At 40.3% G+C, this 13,750-nt stretch overlaps 1 protein-coding gene across 2 annotated transcripts; it reads left to right on the forward strand.

Moving 5' to 3' along the window:
* Window positions 1–78: 78 nt before the first annotated feature.
* On the forward strand, window positions 79–11,890 carry coq6 (coenzyme Q6 monooxygenase). Of its 2 annotated transcripts, XM_058399598.1 has the most exons (12): window positions 79–443; window positions 1,839–1,973; window positions 4,551–4,609; window positions 6,349–6,475; window positions 7,755–7,885; window positions 7,980–8,087; window positions 8,225–8,287; window positions 8,456–8,563; window positions 9,404–9,606; window positions 9,886–10,001; window positions 10,735–10,901; window positions 11,764–11,890. In XM_058399598.1, exons 1-12 carry the CDS (start codon window positions 257–259, stop codon window positions 11,791–11,793), a joined length of 1,434 nt encoding a protein of 477 aa, XP_058255581.1. In that variant the 5' UTR covers window positions 79–256; the 3' UTR covers window positions 11,794–11,890. The 2 variants fall into 2 exon arrangements, with proteins under 2 accessions (XP_058255581.1, XP_058255582.1); XM_058399599.1 differs by lacking the exon at window positions 4,551–4,609 and having other exon boundaries at window positions 303–443.
* Window positions 11,891–13,750: the final 1,860 nt, after the last annotated feature.

Consider the following 13,750-nt stretch of genomic DNA (forward strand, 5'->3'; position numbering starts at 1 on the left):
CATTCATAAAATAAATGTGTCCGGCGAAATTATTTTTTTTAAATATTCATTGGAACTTAAAATGATTGGCTCGTAAAACAGGAAGTGCTTGACTGTTTCGTGGGCGGTGATATCAACATGGCTCCATGAGAGAAAAGTTATTGCGTTATTGTCAATAACAGGGCAGATTGAAAAATAAGGGTTTTGTATTTTATATAGAACTGCGTTTTAGCCCGACCAGGCTGTGTGGTTTAACACGCCTGCTTAACGCCTCGGAATGTTTGCTTTGGCGAAAGTGAAGCAGGCTGCAGCTGGAGCAGGACGCCAGTGTTGGAGTGTGAGGAGACTGAGGGCGTTCAGCTCTGCGCACTCGTCCTGTGAGCATGGAGAGGAGGGAGAAGACGTGTACGACATCGTCATATCGGGTGGAGGAATGGTGGGGACGGCTATGGCATGCTCGCTAGGTGAGTTTCCTCAAAACAGCCCATTTACGCTCCTTCTCTCTGTGTGATTGGCTTAACTACAGTGTGGCCCAAAAGCCTAGTCATAACGTTAATTCCCCTCCTTCACTTTCCTCTGACCCCAGCCTTACTCACCAGGAAGTGCTCATTTAGCTGGATGGAAGTTTTTAGTTTAGGCAGTGAATGAGTGCCCTCACTTTTTAAAGCTGCAATTGCGGTTGCAGTGAAACACACACACACTGGGGTCCTGGGGTGCAAACGTGGCCAAGGGGCAATCAGCATACACATCTGATGCAAAGCCCAGCGCTCTCTTGCAAAAAAAAGTCACCCTTCTGAATAAATTGTTTCACCAGAAGCCACCTTCTTCCAGCTCCCATCAAAATACTGCAATGTGAAGAGCGTTACAAATCAAAAAAGTGCTGATTTTTTTTTATATATATCCAAAAATACTCGAGTGACCACATTCATGTCTTTTAAATAACTTAGAAGAGGCTTACAAGTGGTCAAAGGAGCCAGCAGTGATACAGGGCTATAGATGGTTTTTAACCGATGCATCAGGGACTCGCATCATTTAAGTTTGCATCCTTGAGGGGAAATAAAAGGTCTCTGAAAACACTTGGAAATAGAAAGTGTCAAAAATAGCGATCCACTTCCTAAGCCGAAATGTTTTGTTGTTGCTTATTTATTTGTAAGTGTATGGTATAAGATCAAATAACTGCTTAAACATTTAAAATAATTTTATCGTAAACATCCACTTGGAGAAAGGTGTCAGGAGAAAAGTATCAGCGAGAATCAAGGGGAAAGTGTATGACAGTGGTGAGACCGGCCATGCTGTATGGTTTAGAGGCAGTGTCACTGAGAAAGAGACAGGAGTCAGAGCTGAAGATGTTGAGGTTTTCTTTGGGAGTGACAAGGTTGGACACGTCTAACATGAGCTGTTCCTAAACGAGTACATCAGAGGGACAGCTCATGTTAGACGTTTGGGGGACAAAGTTAGGGAGGCCAGATTGTTTTGGACATGTTCAGAGGAGGGAGAGTGAGTATATTAGTAGGAGAATGTTGGACATGGAGCTGCCAGGCAGGAGGCAAAAGAGGAAGGGCAAAGAGGAGGTATATGGATGTAATAAATGAGGATATGAAGCTAGTGGGTGCAAGTGTTGAGGATGTTGAAGATAGGGATAGGTAGAGAGAGATGATTTGCTGTGGCGACCCCTGAAGGGAAAAGCCAGAGGAAGAAGATCGTAAACATCCAGATCACAGATTTTTCCATTCAGTGATGAAAAGCACTTTTGATGTTTCGATGTTTGTAAACAGAAAATGAACTTAGTTTTTCTAGAATGTGGCACAGCTGGATTGTTCTGCTTCAGAGTTTGACCTCTGTGTTTTATGTTTCTTCAGCCTCTGAACCAAATTTGCATGGAAGAAAAATTCTGTTACTGGAAGCTGGCCCCAAGAAAGAGATGGACAAGGTGCCAGAGGTTTACAGCACACGGGTCAGCTCTATCAGCCCGGGCTCAGCAACACTGCTCAGTGGTATATTACACATCAACACTTTTACACCTGTCCTCTGTTCAGGCTGGATTTTGGAGAATATTTATCAGATATCTTATTCAAACCAGTTTGACTCAGAGTTTTTCTCTAAATTTTCTCTAAATCTCTCATTACATTCAGTCACCATCCACTTTAATAGGAACACATGTACACCTGCACATTAATACAATTATCTGTGCTTCAGTTAATGCACATCACATCCAAATATCATCTCACTGACTTTTAACAGGTTGGCCTGAGGATTTCATAAGCTGCTGATCTACTGGGATTTTTCACTCACACACACAGAATGGTAAAAAAAAACAAAAAAAGCATCCAGTGAGCAGCAGTTCTACAGGCAGAAAAGCTTGAGAGAGAACAAAGGCCAGACTGGTTTGAGTTGACATGCAGGCTATGAGAACTAAAATAATTATTCTTTACACCTGTGCTGAGCAGAAAAGCATCTCAGCATGCATAACATACCATACCTGGAGACTGATTGCCTACAACAGCAGAAAACCACATCAGGGTCCACTCTTGTTAGCCAAGAACAGGAACCTGAGAGATCCAGTGCACTGCCAGGAACAGAACAAGCCGTACATGTAAAAACACACACCACAACATTGTCTGTGATATAGCGAGCTAGCCAGGATCCCATTTAGCAGAGATTCACAGAAATTGCCCAGCTGAAAATTGGGAAAAGGTCACCTGCTCATCTTTTTCCAATCTCCAGCAAACTAGATTCAGTCCAGGATGATGGCTAGCTCGCTATATCACAGACATAATGTTGTGGTGTGTGTTTTTACACGTACGGCTTGTTCTGTTCCTGGCAGTGCACTGGATCTCTCAGTATGTAGTGTGTGGATCAGATTTCAGTAAATAAATCTCACTGAGTGTGTGTGACAGAGAGAGACGGAGACAACAGATTGAACCGCAAAACAAATCTGTTACAGAGTCTTGGGACACTCGTACCACGGTACACAGAGTTTCACTTTAAATTGCTTAATGTTTGATGATCTTAATGTTTAATGTATACTATATGGCCTAAAGGATCCAGACACCTTTCCCTTAGAATAGCACTGCTGTAAGACACTATCATTGCCACAAATCAATGCCAACAGCAAGGCCATCAACCAAACAACAGATCCAGTTTACGAAAAACATTACTGTAACACTACTAAACATCCTTATGTTAAAATAGCTCAAATGTACAGTAACCAAGACTGTCTTTCATATTTTCTAGTACCTAGAGATGAATAGCGCCATATCATTCAGTACAAAAGTTCATATTTCCACGGAGTACTTAAATATCATTTGGTTAAAATAATTGAATATTTCTCTCCCATGGGTTGGTAGGATGCAGTTTATCACGTAAGGTATAGAACTGTTTCACCCTGCTTTGTAACTGTGCATCATGGCCTCAAAGTTATACACAATATAAAACAAAGCATTTTAAATCATTTTAAACAAAACATCCAGAGCAAATTTGCCGTATAATGATAGAAAGTGCAACTTTAGACAACTCTTCCAATGTGTTTCAGGTCTGAAATGATGTAATCCTTGTTAATTTTTTTATTTTTTTCGGTAAACAGAGAATGAACTCAGTTTTTCCGTCGATGTTTCAGAATGTGGCCCAGCTGTTTTGTTGATGCATTGTTTTGCTTTCAGCTTGTTAGCAAACCTCAGGAAAACTAATTATAGCCATGTATAGTTTCTTTACATATCGTGACATTTATATCTCTCTATATATATTTTTTTTTTCCAAAACAGCAGCAACCCCTAAATTAAGTCATCCTGCAGCATGGCCATGAGTCTTACTTAGCGCATGATGAGCCATGTAAGGGTTCGTTTAGAGGCAGCGCTCTGGTTAATTGAGGGGCATTATACAGTGAAAGGGCTCATAGCAGGAAGAAAGCACATCTGCTCCAATCATAGCAAAGCTCATAGAGAGGACGCTGTCATTAAGCCTATTTGCAGCAATGCTTGTGGATAGAAGATTCAACAGGAAGTAGGCCAAAGGATAAAGGAGACTTGCACACAGCTCTTTGGGAAATTTGGCCGCATGTCCATCGCTCCTATTCATTTTGTTCCATTCCCATATTTAAATTGGCTTGTTTGGGGCAGTAGAGCAAATGTTCGGTATATGTGGACAATATTGTTTTTCTGTTTTAACTGAGAGGAATTTTAAAACCAGGAATGTCGCGTATTACAAGGCTTTAAAATTGCACGTGAAAGCATTACTGATTTAAGAACTGCAAATAAATACAGATTAAATTTGCTGAAACTCATAATGACACTCAATAATTAGTCATGGTGTCATGCAGTGCTTTTCTTCTTTACATTCTGACCTAAAAAACAACAGGCTCATTGTGTTTAATCCCTCTGGCTTGCCCCGACTCGTATTCTGTCATCTCATTTTAAAGCTGTGGCTTAACTACAGTGCATGGAAAAGTCATTTAACAGATTAAGCCACATGTGTAGGTGTGATCGAGTCAGCATTTGGCAAAGCCTGGATGTTTTACTAATCCACGTGAATTCTTACTCACGCAGTGACTCAGCTTATGTCTTTTTATATAACAGGTCTTGGAGCATGGGATCATATAGTCAATCTGAGATGCAAACCCTATCAGAAAATGCAGGTTTGTATACAAACTGACTGAATTGCAGTAAACAAAATGAGAGTGTGTGAAAATGTTAAGACAATTGGAATTATTGATGAAGCATGCTTGGTTCTGTATGCGGTCCACACAGTGGTGAGAAGCTTTTCTTATTTGGGGTGGAGGTTCCCCCCCCCCCCTCTTTGTTCCAACTTTGACTTTGAAAAGCGCCACTTAACAAAGTCGTGAGCCAGCATTATGTGACCAAACATAAATATGCTCTTGCTGTACTTATAACAATGAATTATAATTGAAAGAGCACACCATACCATTTTTAAGAGATGTAATTAAAATAATAAGAGAAGCTAAAATAAACCTAATTATTTCACATTTATTCTTGTCACATGAAATTCTGGCACAAGAAGTTGTTCTGTGTGGGCAATAAGTCAAAAAGGTATTCAATAATGCAATTATGATTAGTACATAACATTTGTATTGCCTTAACGTAGTAGGCCTTTTACCCCATATAATGCGCTGTCACTATCAATTATGGCAGATTAAACTAGTGGCTAGTTCCCTGTCTACTAATTAGGGGACTTCATTGGGAAAACCAGGGCACGAAGGGGGGAAAAAAAAATCTGCGGAGAGCCCAGAGGTCAACAGCAAAGCACCCTTGGTCTCTACAGTCCTCTAGAAATGTGGGTCCACCTCGTAAGATGTGGCCTTCCTCCAGGCGAAACGAAATCCTGTGGTTTCTGGGCAAGTGAAAGGATGTCATAAGAGGCCACGATATGGTAGCCCTCACTCGCTGTACCTTTTCTGCACCCCACAACCTCTCTCTTTTTTGTCTTGTATATGTGTTTATGTTCAAACAAGAGAAAGAATTGCAGTGGACTGAGGTCAACCTAACAAGGTTCCCTTTTACCCTCCAATTAAGACCAAGTGGTTAGAGGAAAAAAGACCAAAATGGGTTTGGGAAATGCCAGCTACCAGAACGTGTATTTTAAAGGTTTGGAGGTTCCTTACAGAGTTATCAGATAGCCAAAGTGGCTTGTACCTTTTGTAGTATCTCTGGAGCAAATTTAGCTGTGTGAAAATGCTCGTTGTGAATGATGGCAGTGTCTAAAAGTACATAGCAACACACAGCAGCAGGAGAGTTATCAACAGCAGTGTTTTTCCGATGTGTAAAATCCTTGTAATTCTGGGTTTGGTCACGTTTTAAATCGTCCACCCAACCGTGTTTGAAAAAGTGCAACCCCAACACTGTTAGTGGTTTTAGCATGGGCATATCCCAAGTGCTTTATGACTAAAAAGATAAAATCCCTTGCATTCTGTTCCCCGTCACCTTAGTAACAAGTCGGTTGAGGTCTTAAAAGAGCAACTGTTTCAACACCTAAATCATGTTTGTGTGTAAAAGCAAAAATAATATTATACAGCCTAAAAATCAAACCCATTTTTAAAAAGTGCAGCAAACAGAAAAATCAGCTTGAGAGCGATGTTTACATATTTATTATTTAATATTTGTTCAACTATAAATACAGGTGTAAACCCACATAAACAGAATTATGTCTTTTCCTCTGAGTGCTTCCCAGTTTAACCATGTACCTCAGGGGGTGTTGACGGATTTTGCCCAACTCGCATTCCCGCTTGCTTGGTGTTTTTGGCCAGATTTTAGGCTGTAGTTCAACAGCTTTGATGTGTTTAAGTTCAGTGCTCTGGAATTCCATAAATAGCCCCGAGTGACATTTTTTTCTAACAGCTATTTTGGCTTTTTGCTTTAGGTTTGGGATGCTTGCTCTGACGCCCTGATCACGTTCGATAAGGAGAATCTGCAGGGCGAGATGGCATACATTGTAGAGAACGACGTGATCGTGGCTGCTCTTACCAAACAGCTACAGACACTCTCTGGTAACCCTTTTTGAAAATGTTTAATTCATTGCTGTTATGTTTATGTTCAGGAATCTGGGGATGTGTGTGCTCAGCGGTTATTTGCTTCAAGCTACTGAGCAGAAGGTTGGAAGTTCCTGCCACCATCGGGTCCTTCAGCAAAAATCGACTGCTGTGTTGTAACCTGTTTCAGTTAAAAAAAAAAAAATGGTTTGGCTAAAATTGTCCAGCCAGATGAGCAAATGTAATGTAGCTGGACTAGCCATGGATTTGATTAGGCACATAAATCAACGCTTCAGGTTAAAATTGATGACCGATGTAATATTATTTTTCTACAACTTGGTTTTCGATTTGTGGCTGCTGCTGCTCTGTAGCCTTCAGTAATAAACAGCAAGCACCAGCATGCAGTCAGTGGAAAACTGTTTTTCTTCTGCTCTCTAGAGCTTCCCGTGGTACTTAACAGGGCCTGTGAACCAGAGCCTGGAGTGCACCCAGTTGGTTCTATGGCTGCCCTGGCACATGGTGTCGCCACAAACTGTTCCTTCCTGCCGGTGCTTTTGTTTATTTGTACTTTTTCCCATTTGGACTTTTTTTAAGGACCTAGGCTCTTTGATGGGCTCATGTTTTCTCTGCTATTTCAATCATGTAGCACATGATTAGAGTTACAGTTTCCGTGAGAAATACAGTTTCCACGAGACATTTAGACACGTGCAGTAGTCTACTGACCCATTTGAAAACCACATTTCACACTGGAGCATCTCACAAGCCGGGTACTGACGGTATTTAGTTGCAGCAATTAGCCAAGCCGCTCGCAGCCTCTGCGAATGAAATTTTCACCCTGCTTTGTCATGCCTTTTAAAAATATATATATTTTGCACTCAGTAGATGTGGCAACACGTGTCCGTTCATGTGCATGTGGACCTTTCTGTGTTCAAAACTACTTTTTCTAGCTTTAACCTACCTCTTGGCCACCACTGGCTTTGGATGACTTCTCTGTAATCAGTATAAGCATCCAATAATCGTCACCAGTGTCCAGTTTAGCAGACAGGATAGTCTCCAAATGCAAACTCTTTGCTTTCGTATTTTCTGCTACTTGAGAAGAGAAGGGTTTGATGTGCGTGGGTGATTTTCGGCTTCGCGTCTTGTATTTTGCACAATGCATAATTATATTTTTTTGGTAACGTGTTATGTTCTCTCTTTTTAGACAGAATATACAGTAGTTTTTACAAGTCAATCATTATTTGTGATACATGCTCAGTGAAATGCTTGACTCAGTCGAATCTAAAATTTCCTTGCCTAGATCAAGTGGAAGTGCAATACAGAACAAAGGTGGTGAAGTACACTTGGCCCAGACCTTTCCAGGTGGCAGACTCCATCCCTTGGGTCCAGGTGACGTTAGCCAACGGACGCACCTTGCAGACCAAGCTGCTGGTGAGAAGATTGCCCTGAACATGTGATCTGCTCAGTGTTAGATTTTGGAGAGAGGTATTGTGAAGATAATTTACTTTGCTGCTCGCTCTGACAGATTGGGGCAGATGGACCTAACTCCATGGTACGGAGAAAGGCAGGGATTCCCACCGTCAAGTGGAATTACGACCAGTCTGCCGTAGTGGCCGTTTTACATTTATCTGAGGTATGTGGAAAGCGAGAATGTAAACTCTATTGTGTGCGTGTGGTTTTTCGTTTGTAATCAGTGTGCTTTGGTTTGTTTAAAAGTATTTCAGTTTGCCCAAGTTGACTCTGTCATCTTGTGTTTTCTCGTATGCACAGCCTACTGAAAACAATGTGGCATGGCAGAGGTTCCTCCCAACCGGGCCAATTGCAATGTTGCCGGTAAGCTGCTACTGACAGTGGAACGAGGTGGATTGATATTTGAGGTCAGGCAGTTGGAGCTGGATTACAGTTCTAGCTGCATTACAGCTGCTGGATAGAAAATCATCATCAATATTCATTAATGGATTCCATTCATTTTATTTTGTGTGTGTGTGTGTGTGTGTGTAGTTGTCCGACACCCAGAGCTCTCTGGTTTGGTCCACCAGTCATCACCATGCAGAGGAGCTCCTTCAGATGGATGAAGAGAGTTTTGTGGATGCCATTAACAATTCATTTGTGAGTCCACACTCCTCCCCAAGCTCATTTAAGAATACTGTGGATCCTTTGCTGCGATTATTTCTCACGTATCATATCAGACAGAGTTGTACAGTTGTATTGTTTTCTTGCCTATAAGTTTGTTTTTCAGTTTTGACCGCATTTTATGTTTCTCTGGTTTGGACTGTCCCTTTAAAGAAAATGTTAGAATAGTCATGGCTTGGCTGTTCCTCGAAGCTTAACATCTTCAACCTGGCCCTCAGGCATATACACACCTCATATTTCAAGTTCAGAAACGCATCCCTGTTCCCATGCTGGCTATTTTTGCTGAGCGTGCTGGTCACAGGCCCATGAACTTGAGTCATGCCTGCCATTACGACTGGTTTGCTAATTAAACCTGGAGCTTGCCAGTGTTGTTCATTATTGTGTTTCTTCAGACCAAATGTACAAAAATTTGTGGTCTGCTCAGAGACATCCTTTAATTACGTTGTCCAACTGCTCACAAGAAAGACTGAGTTCCGGTGCAAAAGATAGATGTGAAACAATAAACATTAATAAAAGTCCTATTTACATTTTAATTGTAGGGTTTAAGAGGGTAAAGAGATGATGGTTTAGGAGTAAACAAACACATTCTGTTAAGCTCTCGCTCTTTATAACCTCTTTATGAGTATAAAGAAACAACTCCTTTTACTCAGTATTCAGCTTTGCAGTGCAATTCTGAGCAATGTTTGTTTGTTTTTTGTTTGGGAAATGTGTAAAAATGTTCAATAAGTATTGTTTTTCTAGACAGCTGTGTATCACAAAATGTATTTTTGTTACACCTTTATTGTGTTTAAACCTGTCTCATTCTATACACTACAGTGGAGTAACGAGAACCAGTCTGACCTGGTGGAGGCAGCCGGCTCTTTGTTCCGCCATGCCCTGTCCATCGTCATGCCCAATGGCGCCTCTACCCGCCAGCTTCCACCCAGCGTGGCGGCCATTGGACCTAAGAGTCGGGTCATGTTCCCTCTAGGAATGGGCCATGCCTCCGAATACATCCGCCACAGAGTCGCCCTAATTGGGTATGTGCATCTGAGCCCTTAGTGAAAACTTGTTAGTGGTTGTTGGCTTTTTTGTTTTGTTTTTTTTGTTTTCGCAAACCACATGGATTCATCTCATTCATTTTGCTGAAAGTCGCCTGTGTGCAAAGTTGTTTTTAACCATTGTAGCCATTTAGAGATACGTCCTTGTCAAAAAGAATTTGTGATTTATGTGTTTGTTCTGTTCGATTTAGATGTTAGTAGGTTCCAGCTATTGAGTCTGTGATTTACACAATGGTTTGTTTATTTCTCATCCTTCAGAGATGCAGCACACAGAGTACACCCTCTGGCAGGCCAAGGTGCCAATCTAGGATTCGGGGATGTGGTCTGTTTGACACAGGTGCTAAGCCAAGCAGCATTTAATGGCAAAGACCTTGGTAAGTGTTCCAAAACAACTAGCTGGAATAGATGTCAGTTTGTGCACCTTCATTTTTTATATGCCACATATTCATAGGTTCAAATATACGGTGTTTTTATTTAATAAGCAAATAGTACCATGTCACAAGCTAGAAATGTGCTTGCGGACTGACAGAGGATGAGGCAAAATACAAGGATGCTATTCCACATCTCACATACACATTGCATAAGGAATAACCATTGAAATAAACCATTTCATTTTGTTGGAAAGTCTGAAGACATTTGATGGTTTGTGGTCGGAAATTCTCCCCCTATCTTACTGAATAGGCTTGATATTAAACTTCATATCTTAGACCTCAGACTTCAGCATGTCTGTAGACATATTCCTCAATGCATGGTTTCTTAAGCTCTTTTCCATTTCTGAAAGAAGGAAAAACTCTTCTGAGTTTTATTATATATCAAACCAGCTAATTTTATGTTTTTATTTCCCATTGCTGCCAAGAACTGACATGGAAATCATTAAAAAAAGAGCCATAAATAACGTCGTTTTGCATTGATATCTGTGCTTTTCTTTGTCGTTCAATGCCTTTAAAGAAGCAGAGTTTCTTAGCGTACTAAAATGCTTTCGGTAACAGTGCAGATTGAAAAGAAGGCACAGCAATATTATTTTCTATTAGTTATACTATATTAGTAACACATACTGGGTACATAAAAAAAAAAAAAGTTAAAAGTATTTTGTGTTTTGGCCTCCAGGTGATATGCAGCACTTGCTGGAGTATGAAACTGAGCGCCAGCGTCATAACCTACCCATGATGGCAGCAATTGACCTCATGAAGAGACTTTACTCCACTAACGCTGCCCCACTGGTGCTGTTGAGAACCTTTGGTCTCCAGGCCACTAACGCACTGCCACCTCTCAAAGTAAGAACCCAGGGCACAGCTGTGTGTGTGTTCCTCTCTGGCGCATTATTTTATAGAAGGTGGTGCTTGTTACCACCTTTACTGACACATAACGACCTGCCTCTTCCTAAAGTACTTAAACTAGCACTTGAAAACTGTCTTAAAAAGCTTTTTTCTTCCCAACAGAGTTTTTAGACTGATGATCTTAGTCTGTGACCTAGTGAACCACTATCGATGTATTCATCGATGAAGACTTCAAAACCACTTCTGTAATGCACTCTGCTTTAATGCTGTAAATGTAAAAGTCTTGCTTTTGACAGTAACATTTCTCCTCTTAACAATTTTTTCTGTCTACATCTTCTATCTGTAATTCTTATCACGCTGCCATTGTACTTCATATCACTTCAGTTTTGCTCTCTCTTTTGCTTCCTCTACAATCTCCCTTTCTCGAACCCTGTCCCCCATCTTGTCCTCTGATTACATGCTTTTATACACTGAACTGTGTCTGTAATTTACATGGTCAGGAGCTACTACTACAGCTAAGTTTAGCATCAAATTTACTGTTACTGAAAGTGTGGGTGGGGTTGCAAGCCTGTGCACAAGCGGTATTGGCTTGTGTTTTCACACTCCTTTTATTACAGGCTGCTCATATGAAACAGCCCGATTCCTTTACTAAGCAGAATCTACCAACAAGACCATATCTTGTAGTAAAGGCTTGTCCTAGGAGTCTTTAAGGCTCTCACACATAGTAGTAGATGCTTAAGGTTTTGTTTTGGTTTTTTTTTTCTTATTTCTCTTCGACTTCAACAGGAAACAAACTCTTAGTTTTGTACATTGCATGTGCAGTATGACAATATACATATATTGTCTTTCATGTTCACAGGAGCAGATTATTGCATACGCCAGCAAGTAGATGACTGGCCACAAAGGCTTATGGGTCAAGACGGCATGGAAATTTTATCTACAGACTGTATGTAAAAATATAAATTAATAAATTCTATTTTACGTCATATGCATCTTTGTATCACATGTTTATTTTTGCCGCAAGTGTACAAGTCCTGTTCATGATGTCCAGGACATTCATATTTTACCCTATATACCTTCTACGAAGCAGGTAATGCTATTGGATAACTACACCAGCAAACCTTGTATGAATACAGATGTGCAGCTTGGTGTGATAAAGCAATTTATGCTGTAAAGTCAAAATCTATCTGACCTTTGGCTCAATCTACTGTCCAGATAAATACACGCTCACTCCTGGTGCTTGAACTCCAATGCTATTTGACCAAAGATAAAATTAATGCAACGGTGTGTGTTAGTGATGTATTTCCTTGTATACTTCTAGTCACTATCTCAAATTTTACACTGGACTAGTTGCTAGACGGGGAAATATGTTTCAGCAATTCAGAAGTATATAAAGCAAAATCAACACACAGACAAACTTGAGCAACACTCAATCTCACAATCTTTTAAAAACAGTGTTTATGAAAAAGAAAAAAACATTTATTGTTGACTTTATTTTAAAACCTGCCATCCTAAGCTGGAACCAGACTGGCTTTCTGCCTTAACTGCACATTATTCTCTCCAGGCCCTTTATTAACATAACGTATAAAAAAAACAAAACTCTGACAGTAGAGTAGATATACTGTACAAGCAGAATTGAACAGAATTCTGTAGACAACAGTGTGGGATAAAACCAGGCTGCTATTTAAGTCCAACTTGATTCAGTAGCTTCATTACTGAACTAAACTTACTACAGGAAGAGCGTGACACCCTGTTCTTCCTCTCTATTATATTCATTTAAGCTCCTGTTGTGTGCAAATGGCTTAGTGATGCTCCATCCCACAACACTGTTTAATTACAGTACATCCTACATAAACACTGCCAGACATGCTTTTCAGAAAAGAAGTTGGAAAAAGAAAACAAACAAATATCACTTTAGCTGGAAACAGCTGAAACTTTATAATGGGTTAACTCACAGTGTTACAAGGAATTTTGGTGTGGCTGTAAACACTGTCACTGAAAAAAAGAATGCAGAGACTTCTACACAATTAAATCAAACTTTGGCAATACATCAGTAGCCATTACAGTCTGCACGGATTGTAATACTCCAGTTTCCTCCCCCAGTCCAAAGACATGTGTTGTAGGCAGATTGGCATCTCTAAATTGTCCATAATGTGTGGAAGTATTGGGAGTGTGTGTGTGTGTGTGTGTGTGTGAGCGAGCGAGAGAGAGAATGTGTCCTGTGATGTGTAGGCACCACATCCAGGGTGTCACATGGCTTTAAAAACTTCAAACGAACACACCAATAATACAAAATAGCAAAGAAAATGCAAACATTATTATTATTATTATTATTATTATTAAAACATTTAAAATGGAGATTAAAATATTAAGATAAAGTCCACTACGATTTAATTTCTGTTGGTTTGGTGTGGTTATGTGAGGTACCCCTTAGGGCTGTTCTATACCTTTTTACAGTTTAGATGCTTCTCCTTGGTTATATTATGATATCTTTAATATCTGAGTGATCTGACCTCTGCCTTTATTTGGCTAATGTCAAATTGTCTTTATACTTAAACATTTGTCTAAGATCTCCATGATATTCTAAGACTCTATTTAAAACTTTCTCTCTATCACTACAAAAACCGTTTTACTGGACCGATTAAAATGTACCAGAATTCAGCGGCTGGAAAGTAAACATCCCATATTTCAGGCCAGGATATCCACATCAAGTCCTGGTGATCTCACATGGATCATAGTTCCAGTTGGGAATGCTTGATCTGTGTTAATCAGTGCCTTTAAGGAGGACCTGAACGTATCTGGGACCGAACATGGACACTGTGACTACTCATTCTCTTTCTCTTGTT

The sequence above is a fragment of the Hemibagrus wyckioides genome, linkage group LG09, assembly GCF_019097595.1.
Source record: "Hemibagrus wyckioides isolate EC202008001 linkage group LG09, SWU_Hwy_1.0, whole genome shotgun sequence".
NCBI lineage: Eukaryota > Metazoa > Chordata > Actinopteri > Siluriformes > Bagridae > Hemibagrus > Hemibagrus wyckioides.